Source organism: Takifugu rubripes, chromosome 16 (assembly GCF_901000725.2).
Source record: "Takifugu rubripes chromosome 16, fTakRub1.2, whole genome shotgun sequence".
Classification (NCBI taxonomy): Eukaryota; Metazoa; Chordata; class Actinopteri; order Tetraodontiformes; family Tetraodontidae; genus Takifugu; species Takifugu rubripes.
The window spans coordinates 5,932,197-5,946,347 of record NC_042300.1 but is presented as its reverse complement, the minus strand read 5'-3'; the positions used below and the strand labels follow the sequence as shown (position 1 = coordinate 5,946,347).

The following is a 14,151-nucleotide window of genomic DNA, read 5'->3' as shown; positions in this document are numbered from 1 at the left end:
CCTTTAGAAAAAGACTCTTTTCAATGAAAGATTCTTTTAGCTCTTTTTTTTAACTCATTAATAATATGTGTCTCATCTTAGTACCCATATGGTGCTCAAATCCTGTCTTAGTCCAGCCGGCGGTTTCTGTCCCACCACACAGCGGCACTTAGGTGAAAGTGGATCCACCTGGTCTCACAGAAAACCCAGCTGGAATTCAGCTGATGCAGACGAGGTTCGGTCAACCCTGTCATCCAATTTAAACAGAGGGATGCATATCATGCATATGGATTAGCACAAAGAGCTCTTTCTCCTTTAAAAACATGAAACATTTAAACATGAGTGATGCCAACATTTGTGTGAACGTGCTGACGTTGCTTTAAACATGCTTCTTTTCTTTACAGTGCCTATTTGCTCTCCAATATATGAGCTGTGAAACTGAGGTTCTCGGTTGGTAATAACTGCAGGAGCCATAAAAGGTAATGTTGAAAATGTGAAGAGCAGAGAGGATACGTGTTGAAAACAAGATGGTTTAGGCAGAACATGAACAACATCCTCGCTCTTCTGAAGGAGAGATGTGGTAGAGCGGCTGGCCATGAATACGCTGTTCTGTTTTGTCTTCTAGTATTTGGGGCATGACTGTGAGGGACAGCTCGTGATGTGTATTTGCATGGATACATATTCACCACAGCTCTGGTTCTGAGGGCTAAATCCTCACCACTCAGGGCAGACTAGATTTCCATAACGAACATTGGTGCTTTTATGGTTCTTTCAGTCAGTCAGCTGAATATATCCATATATATATATATATATATGGATATTTGAGCTTTAAATGTAAAAGCCCTCAGAATAAACATGGCAGCAGGTCTCCTCCTTTCTCCAAGTGAACCAACGCAGCATTTACCTTTTGCGCATTATGTGCTCTCTGTTGTGTGCTCTTTGGCCCCTCTTGAATGGAATGGCTTGTCATCTGATTTATCTTGTAGCGTAGCAGCTTGGCTAGCTCATCCTAGCTCATTTCATTTGTCACAAGTTACCCCAGAATCACAGTTCCTCCTCAGCTTCGGCAAATATGTGACTGCTAAGACCTACCTTGTTGAGGGTTGTACTGTCTGGCTCCTTTTTGAACCAGGCTGGGTGGTAGTAGCCTCTGTAAATCCACAGATTACGCTTCTCAGACAGATACCTCGAATAGCACATTCCACAAAGTGAGATGCAGATTTTTAAAAGCTTTGTTTATTTATTTTCTTTAACCAGAATGTGGGACCCCTGTTGATTGTAACATTAAGCCACATAGGCTACAAACAAAATGAGGATTAAAAATACCTTAGAGCTTCGTTTCTTCCCTGCACTTGCTCCTCATACTCCTCTGAATCCCCTCCCTGCTCTGCATCTTCCTCCAATGAGCCTCCACCGTGACTGTGATATTTGTTGCCGTGATGGTACTCGTCTTTTCCGTTCCTCTTGTCCAAGCTCCACGACTCTTGGCTGTGTTCGTTGTCTGGTTCTTCGTTGGTGACTTCTTCATCACGTCTGTGTCTCCGCTGATGGTACCTGCCGGGCCTCCAGTTTCTCTTGTCATAGCCAGTGTCAAAGTCCCAGTATTCTTGGCTGCGTTCATAGTCAGAATCATCTGAAAACTCTTCATCACGTTTGTGTCTCCTCTGGTGGTACCTGCCAGGCCTCCATCCTCTCTTGTCTCTACCATTATCAAAGTCCCATGACTCTTGGCTGCGTTCCTCATTATTCTCTTCTCTGGGTTCCTCTGGAAGTTCTTCATCACGTTTGTGCCTTGTCTGGTGGTACCTGCCAGGTCTCCATTTCCTCTTGTCTCTACCATTATCAAAGTCCCAATATTCCTGGCTGCGTTCATCGTCAGATTCATCACGCCTGTGTCTGGTCTGGTGGTATCTGCCAGGCCTCCATCCTCTCTTGTCTCTACCATTATCAAAGTCCCATGACTCTTGGCTGCGTTCCTCATTATTCTCTTCTCTGGGTTCCTCTGGAAGTTCTTCATCACGCCTGTGTCTGGTCTGGTGGTATCTGCCAGGCCTCCATTTCCTCTTCTCTCTCTCACCTTCCTCCTCTTCTTCAGATCTCTTTTCATCCAAATCCCAGCTCTCCTGACTGCGCTCGTTGTCTTCCTCTTCCTCTCCTCGTTTGTTCTTGCGTGAGGAGTACTTGGGTCTCCAGCTCGTGCTTCGTTTCTGCCGGGGTTCTTCCTCTCCATTTTCATGACCCTTGTCATCACCCAGACTCCAGGATTCTTGGCTGCGCTCATCTTCTGGGGTCTCTCTTTTTCCCTCCACAGACTTCAGCAGAGCTTCAATGTCTTTCACATCTGCTCCATTAGCCTCGGGCGTCTCAGGCTGACCATTTACCACCTCTCCATGTGTCACCGTCCTCGCACTCTTCTTGTCCAATGGGGCATGTTTAACCCCTGAGACAGCAAAGATAAAAAGATAAGACTCAAAGTTGCTCCTGGACAACGTGACAATTGATTCCTTAACAGCCTCCAGGCCCCTCCTCATATTGCATTCAATTATTTGGTCAATAACTTGCTTGATATTTAGGGGTTACCAAAGGCTATATGGAAGATTGGATGGCACTGGAAAACTCAGAGGAATTGTGGGAAAGCATCAGACCGCATCACAGCCAACAGTTTCAGTCGCATTTGTGCAATAAACAAGTGGCAGTCTCTGCAAGTGCAGGTAGCCAGAACGACTATGTTCTCCTGCGTAAGACAATCACACCTTGCAGGAGTGATGCACACATTTAACTCATTAGTTCTTGCTTTTCTTCTTCTTTTTAGAGTTTAATTTGAGGGAGGAATAACTGTTAAAACTAGGTTCAGACTTCTTGTTTGGGGATTTATCATTTCACTTGTAGAGGGTGACAACATTTGTCACAGAGCAAGTAACAGCATATTCAATGCTGCTTTTTTAACTTAAACATCTCTGCAAATTGGGGAGAAATCGACTCCAAACCTGCTAGGAGGATGTCTTTGCATTCTGGATCAAGCTGAGAATCTGGTTTAGAGAGAGCTTTGGACAGGACGTCCACCAAACATCTGGTTACCTGCAGCAAAAAAAAGTCAAGCATTTACAAAATTCACCCACATCAAGGTGAAATTGTGAGATAAAAACATACCACATCTTCTCTCTGCCCTTCTTTTCCAATTGGAAGCGCTAGATTTTCTGCAATAGAGAGAAAAGTGTTGAATGGGATGGAGCACGACCGCAGGTGGCGACCGCGTCGTTGTCCAAGGTGCTGGAAATCCTCAACTTATAAGACACAAATACACGCAGCGCTCTTTTACGCACCTGTCAGCAGAGCCGCGACGACCACGACGACGAGGAAACGTCTCATCTCAGCGAGGTGGAAGTCTGATCCGGCGGAAAATGCGCGTGGATGCTGCTGCGCCACTCTCGTCCTCTCCGAACAGTCGGGAGAGAGCTGCGCTGCGCTCTGACGGCTGGAGCTGAGGCGCCCCTCAAATAAGGAGAGGAGAGGGCAGGGAGAGCGTGGGAGGAGGGCTCTGGGCTCTATTAATGTCACGACTCGTTAGACCTGCAGAGGAAAGTGATGTGAGGAAGATCTGATGGATGCTCTGAGTCGACATTTGGCTAACAAATTAGTAATTGATCACGTAAACAGATCAAGAAGATTGCAGAAGAGGAGCTCCATGACGGGTTTAATGCCATGAGGTGCTCGAGGATAAGCAGGTGCAGAGGTGGCAGACACAACATCGCGAATGTTCATGCAACTCCTGTAACATGAGGTCTGCTTGTGACTATTTAAGGATCAAATTTACACCCAGTCACAGAATTTGGAAGGAATTTGCTGAGATTTGCTGAGATTACTGGCATTACCAAGATATCTGTCATGACATTTTCTGCAAAGCCTGTTGCTGGCAAATGTTGCGTAATATCGCCCAAGTTTGAAGTGCAGAGTTGCTCTGTTTTGCTTTTATCCTGGAATGATGTGAAACGGGCTCTAAATCAGAGTTTAGTTCAACTGGTTCTTCAATAATTCATTCAAGACAGACCTTCCTAAGGGCTGGTTAATAGAGACCCTGATCAACAGCTGTTAGTTAATCACATCTTGATGTCAGTATCGACTGTTTCCAAAAACCAGTATGAGCATTGTGTGAGAACGGCTGCCACCTTATTCCCCGCCATGGGAGTGGGACGAGCCGACGTGCTGCTTAGAGTTGGTGGACTCGGCTCAACACGACTCAGAACATTCATGCTGACAACTGCTGGCTTCTGTCTTTGTACTTTTCATCTGTTGTTCACCTGTTAAACATGGCTGCCTTAATACAATTTAAATCTAAATAATGTGAAAGCAGGGAGAGAAGCAGCATGATAATGGCAGCTTCCCTTGCCATATACTGTATATTCCAATGCTGTGTGTGTAAGACATGCTCTGGCCTTTACGTATGACAAAGTGCATTCACATCCAATCATGTCTCGCAAACCGTAAGTCCAGAAAGTGAAATGGCTTTGAGCCCAAATCATTCCCTTTACATTTTCTCTCTAGTTTGTGAATCCTATGCCTGCGTGCGTCTGCATCAATCTCTCCAACACTGAATCTAAGTTAGTAAATGGACGGATAACTGTCAGGACAGGTGCTGGATTGTACTCCCAAGATATACGTATGTACTGATCCATAACTGACGTGGGTCTTTTACATCAATAACACGTTGTCAGTTTGGTGTGTTTTGTGTACAGTGAGAAGGATAACGGTGCTCTGCAGCCTTTGCTGGAGGGGAAGTCTGTGGCTAAAGCTTATTGTGTGTGTGTGTGTGTGTGTGAGTGCGCGGGCTGAGTCCATATGTTTTCTTCATCTTACTGTCATCGCTCTCTGCCCGCCTAATATTTAATAAAGCCCCAAAGACTGGGGAGATTACAGGGCGTGCAGCCAGGCTCTGAGAACACGACTCAGATCAGTTCTCCTCTAACACCAACACAGCTACTTCCATCACGACCAATTAGACGTGAGAGTTGAGAGGGTGGCGATGAGCATAATGCAGCGCTCTTCATTAAAGCCACGGCTTGAGTTTGCTCAGCGGTCTGCCAAGCTTTGGGTTTGCCGAGAAATAAATAATTTATGGTGAATAACAGACCCTAACGTGAAATTATAATACAGGATTCATTCCCCTAAAGTGTCTGTCTAAATTCTCAGTCATCCAGGTCATTGTATCCAAGGTAGTTTTCTCTGTCAACTGGACTGGGTTTCTTCTCCCCTAAAGTGGAACTTTTGGATTTGTTGTCCAAAATGCTGCTTTTGCAATCTACTCTTCATAGTAGTTTGCAACAATTCCAGCATTTGGATCAATTTCTGAAATTTGACTTATGCCAGTACATCCAGTCTGTGCACATTTAGCCCAGACAACACCAGTGAAAATGGTTGTGTCAGTCAGATTAGTCACGACCTGCTGTGCATGAGTGCAAAGTAAAAATAAAATTGGTGATCCAGCTCTGCATCCAGAGTTACTGTTACTGCAGCATCAAAGAAAGTGTGTTTCCTAATAATCCATCATTAATGAACCATTCTTGTTTATGTATTCATCAATCTTGGTGATAAAAGGCTCCCACTCCTCATCCATCAAACTAGAATGATATTAGCATTAGTCCTGTGCCCAGTACTGCTTTCATGCAACATCAATGGGCACTGAAAACAATTCATCATCTGAATCATCTTCATTACCAAAGAAGCCGGCCATGTGTGAAATACTTCACATCACATTAGAACAGGACGAATCCCATAAATAAATATACTGCCCAGACCCTGAATAAGAAAAAGTCCACTTGAATCTCTCACAAGTCAGTGCTTGTACAGTCAGTACACTTGAATTCTTCTTGAATCAGCCATGAGTAATTTCTTTGATTTATGTTGTGTGTTTTAATAAAAATGGCAGTAACAGGAAGTTTAAAGTAATGCTAATGGGGTCTCTGGGGAGGAAAGGACAATGGGATTTGTGGTGACAACAATAATGGCCACCAGTGTGGCTTTAATAGCTGCTAAAAGACGTGTAATGCTGTAAATGCTGCGTGATTCATCAATATGTCTTTCTCTAATGGCCAAAAGTCCAGATATTGGTTCACATATTGTCATTACTAAAAAATTTTTTTTAACTACATTTACCATTAAATATTCTGTAATAGTTCCAAGCATGTGTTTTTTGGGTTGTAGGGGTGACTTTGTTGTTTGGGGACTCATCGGTGAGATAATAAATATTTTATTCATGTTTAGTCATGCTTGCTGGTGTCCTTCCATGTTTTCTGACTCGCTCAGCTCCAACAGTTTAACACCTTTTAGCTACAAAGCCGTTAAATCCAACAATAATTTGCATTTTTATCTCAATGTTTTGAGACACAAATGCTCAATTGGTGACTGGTGTTTTACTTCACTAATATTTCATCACATTATCAGAAACAATGGCCTCCACGCCTCCGTGCTGCATCGGAATTTAATGCAGCATCACTGCGCGTGCATTTCATCCAAGTATTGATTTGGACATGTAGATGCTAACTAGCTCTATACCACAAATCTGCCAAAACAGAAATAGACATTATAAAGAAGGAGAGATCGATTCAAACATCATGGGGGGCATCTAATGGTTTGCCGCTCACTGCTGCTGACAAATGAGCTCTAAGTTGTTCATTATTTTCTATTGACCTGTGTTGCATGATATGTGAGCTCAGCATTGTTTTTGCATGCTGATGAGGAAAATCATTTAGGATCAAATAGTTGCACTGTTTATTACTGAGCCCTTTGTTTCTTATTTGCTGTAGTATTGTGACTAAAAATGACACTGATATGTTAGAGGGAAAACCTGACTTGACATGATCTCTAATGTGTGTCTATTTTTTACTTTCTACAGACCAACCTACTCCTGCTTGGCATGTTATTCTTAAAATAACTAATAAATACATGTAGCTTCCTCCATCCTCATCTTGCTTTGCTGACAATTATGGTTGCCACAGTCCTTTCAAGTGATATTAAATGCTATCTTTAAAACATTAACAAGCATACACATGTGCTTCATAATTCAGACTCTAATAAGGAAGGAATGGTTTTGAGGAATGGTTTTCAATTCTTACAGTCTGTGTTGTCCACAAGCTCTTAAGCACATTATGCTCTGGATAGACTGATGTATCAGCCATAGTCAGGAAAATATATCATAATGATAGAAAGTATCATTAAAAATGTGCACCATTTTGAAGGAAAGGTGCGGTTTATAGGTTATGATATCAAAGATAGTGACGGAACTGGAAGAGCCTTCAGCACCTTTTCCAGATGACACTGATGTTAAACAGTGTTTACAAGGGTGATAACATAGTCAGGGTTGAGAAAGCAGCGGGTGAAATTGGATTATTGTACTCAAATATGACTTGGGGGTAAAAGGGTTAAAGGTTGACTAAGATGGAGCCTCGAGGGTGACTGCACTGACATTCAGCGAGCTGCTTGGTTGTAATAGTGACCTTTCTAAACAGCAGCACAATGTTCTATTTGATCATTCTCACAGTAAAGCATTTCTGCAGCTGCTGTGGACATCTGTCACGCTCTTTCTCTTGATTTAATGAGACTTATTAGTTCTTGTCCAAAGTGTTGAATAAAGTCTTGAATAAATTCTGGCTGCCAGTAGAACAGTAATGGGTGCTGTAATGTCTGTTAACTGCTCTGCTTGACAAGTCCCTATTGGAAACTGTTCCATTTCCCTCAGACCGTGCACAGCTTTTCTGCATGTGTTTAATAATTGCTGCAGCTTTGTGTCGAAAAAACTACACACGCACCTAAAAGACAGGTCGTGCTAATGAAATTATGCTTGGCCTGAACTAAAATATGTGCTGGTTATGAATTCCACAGGAATAAGGTGATGTCATTTTGAACCATTTTACTGACCTAATGGTAGTTTTAAAGCAGCTGCTGGCATCAAGGGTCCCTCTCCCGCCTGCTTTGGTCTTGAACATTCTCTCCTCTACCTCACATCTCCTCTCCTCTCCTACCTATTCTGTAAACTTCTAAAAGCAGAGCTGAAGCTAATAAATCAATAGAAGGAGACCTTGTTTTTGCCTTCTTTTTGTGCTTTGGGGGACTAAAGTTCGAATGTGGGGGTGGGAAATTAATGGCCACCTAATAGTCAGCAATGACAAGTTTGTATTGTGGCCATCCAGAGGGACCTAAACACGTCTATTCAGGAAGTAGTATGCAAAACCACAAATCCAGGTGTCAGATCAGTTTGTGTTGAACAGAACCTTTTCACAGCGCCAGATCTGAGAGTGTGAATTCGACTTGTATGTAGAAATAAGATCCTCAATGGTAATCAGAAACTGCAAAATGAGTCAATGATGGGGAAAGCAGCCCACAGTCTGGTCGTGAAACTCCACCGGCCAACCTAATGGACTATTGTCATTCCCTCCATTGATGCACCTCCGTCAAACTGCCCTCCATCGACCGGAGTCAGTAGAAAACGCTGCTGCGAGTCTTTAAACTGCTGAAGGTCTCATCACAGGACCCACCATAGGCTCATTCATGCGTCCCTCCATTAAATCCAGATTCGATCGATTACACTACAAACTTTCCCCTCACCCTCACTTCAGGAATTCCCACTTGTTATCTCACCCCCAGACCTCTCTTGTATAAAATTTTCACAGTTGTAATTCATTACACTGTGATATCCCCCTTTCTTTTACACATGAAGGAAGGAGCTCTCATGCAGCAAATCAGTGTGTGCATCATGAAAATAAAGTACTTTATGTATTGTTCCTCTGTCCTCTACACAATACACATGTCAGGGTGCAACTAGATAACTTTTACTGTCTTCTTGTCACCATTGAGTCAACCATAAACCCTTCAGTGTGCCACCACATGGCCATGCCCAGCCATTACATTTTATATTTGTATGCGGGGGGGGGGGGGATAAATCTGTAACCTGTTAAAAGCTATGGTTAAATATTCTCAGAATTTGTCAGTGATGTCACTTCCTTAACTCGTCATTTAAAGCAACAGTAACAAGAGCCCGTTACGCAAAGCTGGATTTTTGAGGGGTAAGTAGTACAAATAGACAAAAACATAAGTTTATAAAATAGTTTTTTACACCTTGTATGAACTACTTTTAGTGCAATGTATATGCTAATATCTGAATTTCTGCTTATATGTTGATGAAAATCTGCACAATTTAAAACTATTTGAATTTATCATGCAGTTGAGTATATGCCAATAACATTGCACAAACACTCGAATTAATGTGTTTAATCCTTATATTATTACTTATGCAACTGATCAATAGCATCGTTGATATTTAAATCACTCCACTGATCACTCTTCCAATATAATTTACCTTAATCTGACAGTTATGATACCGGCACTCTGCATGGTTTATTTGGCTGCATTCTTTAGTTTCATTATGTTTTGGAGAATTTGGATTTTCCTGCGAGGGAAGTCAAGTTCAGATACTCTGACATGAATTTGTTTTATTATCATCAAGTCAAACTATGAATCCAGTCGCAGAATTTACCGCTTTTATTCCAGAATTCCCTGGAACTACACCGCCAGGTTTATATTAACACGTCTTTGTGGATAATTTGTTTCATTTTACTTGCATTTCAGGGTCAAATTTCAATCTCGTAGAATGTTTTTGGACTTTGGCCGCAGCGACCGCCGCCAGTTTAGAGAGTGTGATCAGTAAATCCAGCTGCGCAGGACAAGGTATCCTTGCGCCTGCAGAACTATGTTTCCAGCTGTGATCAATATCCATCCTCAACACAGAATACAAACTGTTGCTCTTGCACATTAGAACATGTGTCAGAATCATATTTTTTCCCAATTATTTGTGTCTGTATTGAGCAAATATTTCCCAGTGTCTTTACTGTGTATTAACAACTGTACTTGCATCTAATTTGCTCTATTTGCCCCTGCAGATGTCTGAAGAAGGCAGAGAACCGGAAGGTCAGGAGCAAAAGTCACATGACATCAGCTCTGCATCAGAGGACAGAAACCAACTCACCTACCTTGTGACTGATGCTCCTCCCTGGTACCTCTGTATCTTTTTGGCCATTCAGGTAGGTGTTGCAAAGCACCCTTACCATTTTTGGATGCATCCTGCTGCACCTCACGTTTAATGAGTGAACTTCCTCTCTGATGCAGCATTGTCTGACAGCATTTGGGGCAACGATCTCTATTCCTCTCATCCTTTCTGAGGGACTGTGCCTCCAGCATGACAGCCTGACCCAGAGTCACCTCATTAACAGCATTTTCTTCGTCTCAGGCTTGTGTACCCTGCTGCAGGTGACCTTTGGTGTCCGGTAAGAAGGATTATCCCACAACTCACCACTCTGGAACAGTTGATGTGGCAACTTAGACAACCTATATGTGGTTATAACACCCTTGTGTAGTTGGTGCCTTTGGCTGCATTTCAAAATCAGCCAAACAATGTTCCCAACTTTGGTTATATTAAAAACAAACCTATTGTTAATTATTGTGAGGAAATTATGTGTCTCTTGATCATGTTTATACCACATTTTAGGCTTCCTATCCTACAGGGGGGTACATTTTCTTTGCTGACCCCCACCATGGCAATGTTGTCCATGCCAGAGTGGGAGTGTCCTGCTTGGACCCGCAATGCCAGTTTGGTGGACACGTCTTCGCCGGTCTTCAAAGAAGAGTGGCAGAGCCGTCTGAGAAATGTAACTAAGCACTGATCATTCAGTAGAGCTAAGCTATCGCATCCCAGCATCCTCATGGTTAAATATGGATGTCTTCACATCAACTGTTGATCTTGGTCACCTTCTTGTCCACAGCTGCAGGGCTCCATCATGGTGGCCTCGCTTCTCCAGATCGTGGTCGGCTTCTTGGGCGTCATTGGCTTTCTTATGCGCTTCATAGGTCCTTTGACCATTGCCCCCACAATCACCCTCATTGGCCTGTCGCTGTTTGAATCATCCGCAGCCAAAGCTGGAACCCACTGGGGCATCTCTGCCATGTATGTAGTCATTCAACACCATGGTTCGTCTTCACAGGGTAGGAGCCAGCACGATGGGATATTTTTAGAAGCACACAGTTTTAGAGGCCATGAATAGAATATTCGCAACATATTACTCATTTGAGACAGTAACGTTGAAACCTTTTGGAGAAACACGTTAACTAACCCTCTTTTGCATCTATTTTAAGCGTGGAATTGTTTCTATTGCTAACTTTGTTTCATTTTTTTTATGCACAGGACCACATTGTTGATCATCCTGTTCTCCCAGTACCTCCGTCTCATACCAGTCCCTGTTCCAGCATATAATAAACTCAAGAAACTTCACACCTCAAAGTTCTACATCTTCCAGCGAATCTCTGTACGTTTTAAACAATAAGTCTAAAGTTGCACCCTTTGCCACAACAGCTGGAGCTAAGCTGCTGACATTCTACCAAATATTTGTTTGCTTTTGTTCCATAAACTGGGAAGTTTTGAGCGTAACTCACCACATTTGGCAAAATGCGGCTGTTTAAAACATGTGTTCTTATATTTTATGCTGAAAGGATGTGCAGTAGAACTCAATTAATACTAATTATTATTGGTAGATTCTGCTGGGCATTGTGGTCTCCTGGCTAATCTGCTACATCCTCACCGTCTCTGATGTTCTTCCATCTAATCCAGCCCATTATGGCCACCTGGCGCGCACTGATGTGAAGGGAAATGTGATCAGTGATGCTTCCTGGTTCACATTTCCATATCCTGGTAAATGAAGAAGGACATTCCATTGTTATGTTTGGCTTTTCTCAAATTTTGACCCTGAAAAGGGAAAATATGAGAGATTCAGTCCCAGTATTTCTGAAGGATAAATCTGAGTTGTTTTTCCAGGCCAGTGGGGCGTCCCTGCTGTGAGTCTGGCAGGTGTGTTTGGCCTCATGGCTGGAATAATCTGCTCCATGGCCGAGTCCATGGGTGATTATTACGCATGTGCCAAGCTATCAGGAGCCCCGCCTCCCCCAAGGCACGCCATCAACCGCGGCATCGGGGTGGAAGGGCTCGGCTCTTTACTGGCGGGGGCCTTCGGCACCGGCAACGGCACCACCTCATTCAGCGAGAATGTGGCTGTCCTGGGCATCACCAAGGTGAGGAAATCAACATTACTGCTGCCTGCTTATAGGCAGGACCAAGCTCATATAGGCTCAAGCTCATATCTGGCTGATTGCTGGAGGAGAAGAAGGGGGCAGGGGGAAGCATAGAAAGAAGACACACATACTTGCCAAGACAGTAGTTGGACTGAAGATGCAGAACAATAACGCTATCAGTCAGTTCTACAACAAAACTAATGTTTTAATCTGACAGGTGGGCAGCAGGACAGTGATTCTTCTAAGTGGAGTCTTCTTGATATTAATGGGGATTTTAGGAAAAATCAGTGCTGTCTTCACAACCATTCCTGACCCCGTGGTTGGAGGGATGTTTATGGTCATGTTTGGAGTCATAACTGCAACAGGAATTTCTAATCTGCAGGTGAACAAACAAAGTGCTTGAGCCATCTTGCTACCAAATAACTTCTCCGATAGTCAACTGATGTGTTTTCTTATCCAGTCCACAGACATGAATTCCTCTAGGACTATATTTATTTTTGGGTTTTCCATGTTTTCTGCACTTTCCATCCCCAACTGGATTGTAAAGAATCCTGGTTCCCTCCACACAGGTCCAATGATTTATTACTTTTTTGTTTTAATATGTACTTGAAATATTATTCTACCTTCCAGCATGAAATTGAGCCCTCATGGTGTTCCTCTTTCAGGAGTTAAAGAGGTCGACCACGTGTTACACATACTGCTGACCACCAACATGTTTGTAGGAGGATTTCTTGGCTTCATCCTAGATAACACAATTCCTGGTAGGTTGATACAAATGGCTGTCTGTGTGCTATAAGGTGTGGAATACGGGTCTTACGGCCTTACATGTCTCCTTGTTGATTTTGTAGGGACCAAACGTGAACGTGGACTTCCAGACAGAGAACATGAAGATGTTTCTGATAAATTCTCGGCATCACTTGAGCTCTATGACCTCCCTTTTGGCCTAACTTCATTCCTCTCCTCCCAGTCTTGGGTTCGTTACGTCCCCTTCTGTCCATGGAGAGACAGAGACACGGATGGCAGGACTGAGGACAATAATGTGATGCTGAGACGGGGAAGTGAGCTATCATCTCATGGGGAAATTGTAGAGATGAGATGAATCTGTTTGAAAAGTTTAATGTGACATGTAGAAAATTAAATAAAATGGAATCTGGCCCTACTTTCAAAATGACTTTGATGTCTTAATTAACATTTAAGGTGGGTTTTTTTAGATCTCACAACTGGAAAAGCCTCATGAAATGCTAATACATCTGACCTGTTCCACTTTATGATGCCTGAGTAAGTTTATTACCAAAAGGAACCTGCAATATTTTTATTGTTGAAATTAGGATTGTCTTAACTTTGAGACATCGATCTAAATCCTATTTTTAGGCTATATTTTTGCACATTATTAATATCTTATTTCAGTCAAATTCAAGTTATTCTGCATCTGCTTTCATTTATGTAGAGCATCCAGATGTCTGTGTTAATCAGGTCTGACCTACTAATCTGTATGACCTCTCTTGTGCAACAGTCCTTTTTTTGTTAAAGGAAATTAGATTCCACCTGTGGATAAGTGTGTTTTTGAAGCGTCTGTGTCTCCACTCTGCAGCTGCTGTGAAGCCTTGCAGCACCAACCCTGGAGCACCTCTTGCTTTCCCACCTGCAGAGATAACCCAACTTTCATCTTTCTCTTCTCTCTATCAGTCTTTTTCTTCCTGCATTTGTTTCCTCTTTTACAGATGCAGTAGGTGGAATATTATGTGCTGATTATGATCAAGGGAGACGTTGATTTGTTGTTGAGGCTACTTTTTTGTCCTCATTGTATACCTTCATGAAACTTAAGAACTGCATTTTGATGTGCTGGAAAGGGGGTTTGGGGAGGCAGCTGGCCCACATTTTCAGCATTTGAATAGAACATGATGTTGATGAGTGATAATGAACCCCCTGGACAAGCACAGTGTGTTTCTGATTTTGTTCCAAACACTGGTGCACAAGAATTCTGTGTTACATCTTGTCTATCATTTCAGTTAGTCAGCTCCATGTATGCTTTAACAAACACAGGGATAAAAGGAACTCTATAGT

The 14,151-nt window shown here is 42.7% G+C and overlaps 3 protein-coding genes across 5 annotated transcripts in view; 2 read left to right on the top strand and 1 right to left on the bottom strand.

Moving 5' to 3' along the window:
• The window catches only part of chgb (chromogranin B), a 21,659-nt gene extending 18,177 nt beyond the window's left edge, over window positions 1–3,482 (bottom strand). The window contains exons 1-4 of the mRNA XM_029849908.1: window positions 3,303–3,482; window positions 3,130–3,176; window positions 2,967–3,057; window positions 1,647–2,419 (exon numbers count right to left, since the gene is read on the bottom strand). Of these exons, the coding sequence (XP_029705768.1) occupies window positions 1,647–2,419; window positions 2,967–3,057; window positions 3,130–3,176; window positions 3,303–3,348 (957 nt within the window). The 5' untranslated portion in view covers window positions 3,349–3,482. The remainder of the gene's footprint in view (window positions 1–1,646; window positions 2,420–2,966; window positions 3,058–3,129; window positions 3,177–3,302) is intronic.
• The window catches only part of LOC101069718 (solute carrier family 23 member 1-like), a 21,889-nt gene extending 7,738 nt beyond the window's left edge, over window positions 1–14,151 (top strand). The window contains exon 14 of the mRNA XM_029849917.1: window positions 13,189–14,151. The gene's annotated coding sequence lies outside the window, so the exon portion shown is untranslated. The remainder of the gene's footprint in view (window positions 1–13,188) is intronic.
• LOC101078032 (solute carrier family 23 member 1-like) lies at window positions 8,975–13,255 on the top strand. Of its 3 annotated transcripts, XM_029849912.1 has the most exons (13): window positions 8,975–9,035; window positions 9,598–9,696; window positions 9,909–10,049; window positions 10,135–10,292; window positions 10,514–10,673; window positions 10,788–10,969; window positions 11,207–11,327; window positions 11,554–11,710; window positions 11,834–12,087; window positions 12,305–12,469; window positions 12,548–12,656; window positions 12,753–12,848; window positions 12,936–13,255. In XM_029849912.1, the coding sequence occupies exons 3-13, from the start codon at window positions 9,909–9,911 to the stop codon at window positions 13,184–13,186; spliced, it is 1,794 nt and encodes a 597-aa protein (XP_029705772.1). In that variant the 5' UTR covers window positions 8,975–9,035; window positions 9,598–9,696; the 3' UTR covers window positions 13,187–13,255. The 3 variants fall into 3 exon arrangements, with proteins under 3 accessions (XP_029705772.1, XP_029705774.1, XP_029705773.1); XM_029849914.1 differs by lacking the exon at window positions 12,305–12,469; XM_029849913.1 differs by lacking the exon at window positions 9,598–9,696 and having other exon boundaries at window positions 8,976–9,035.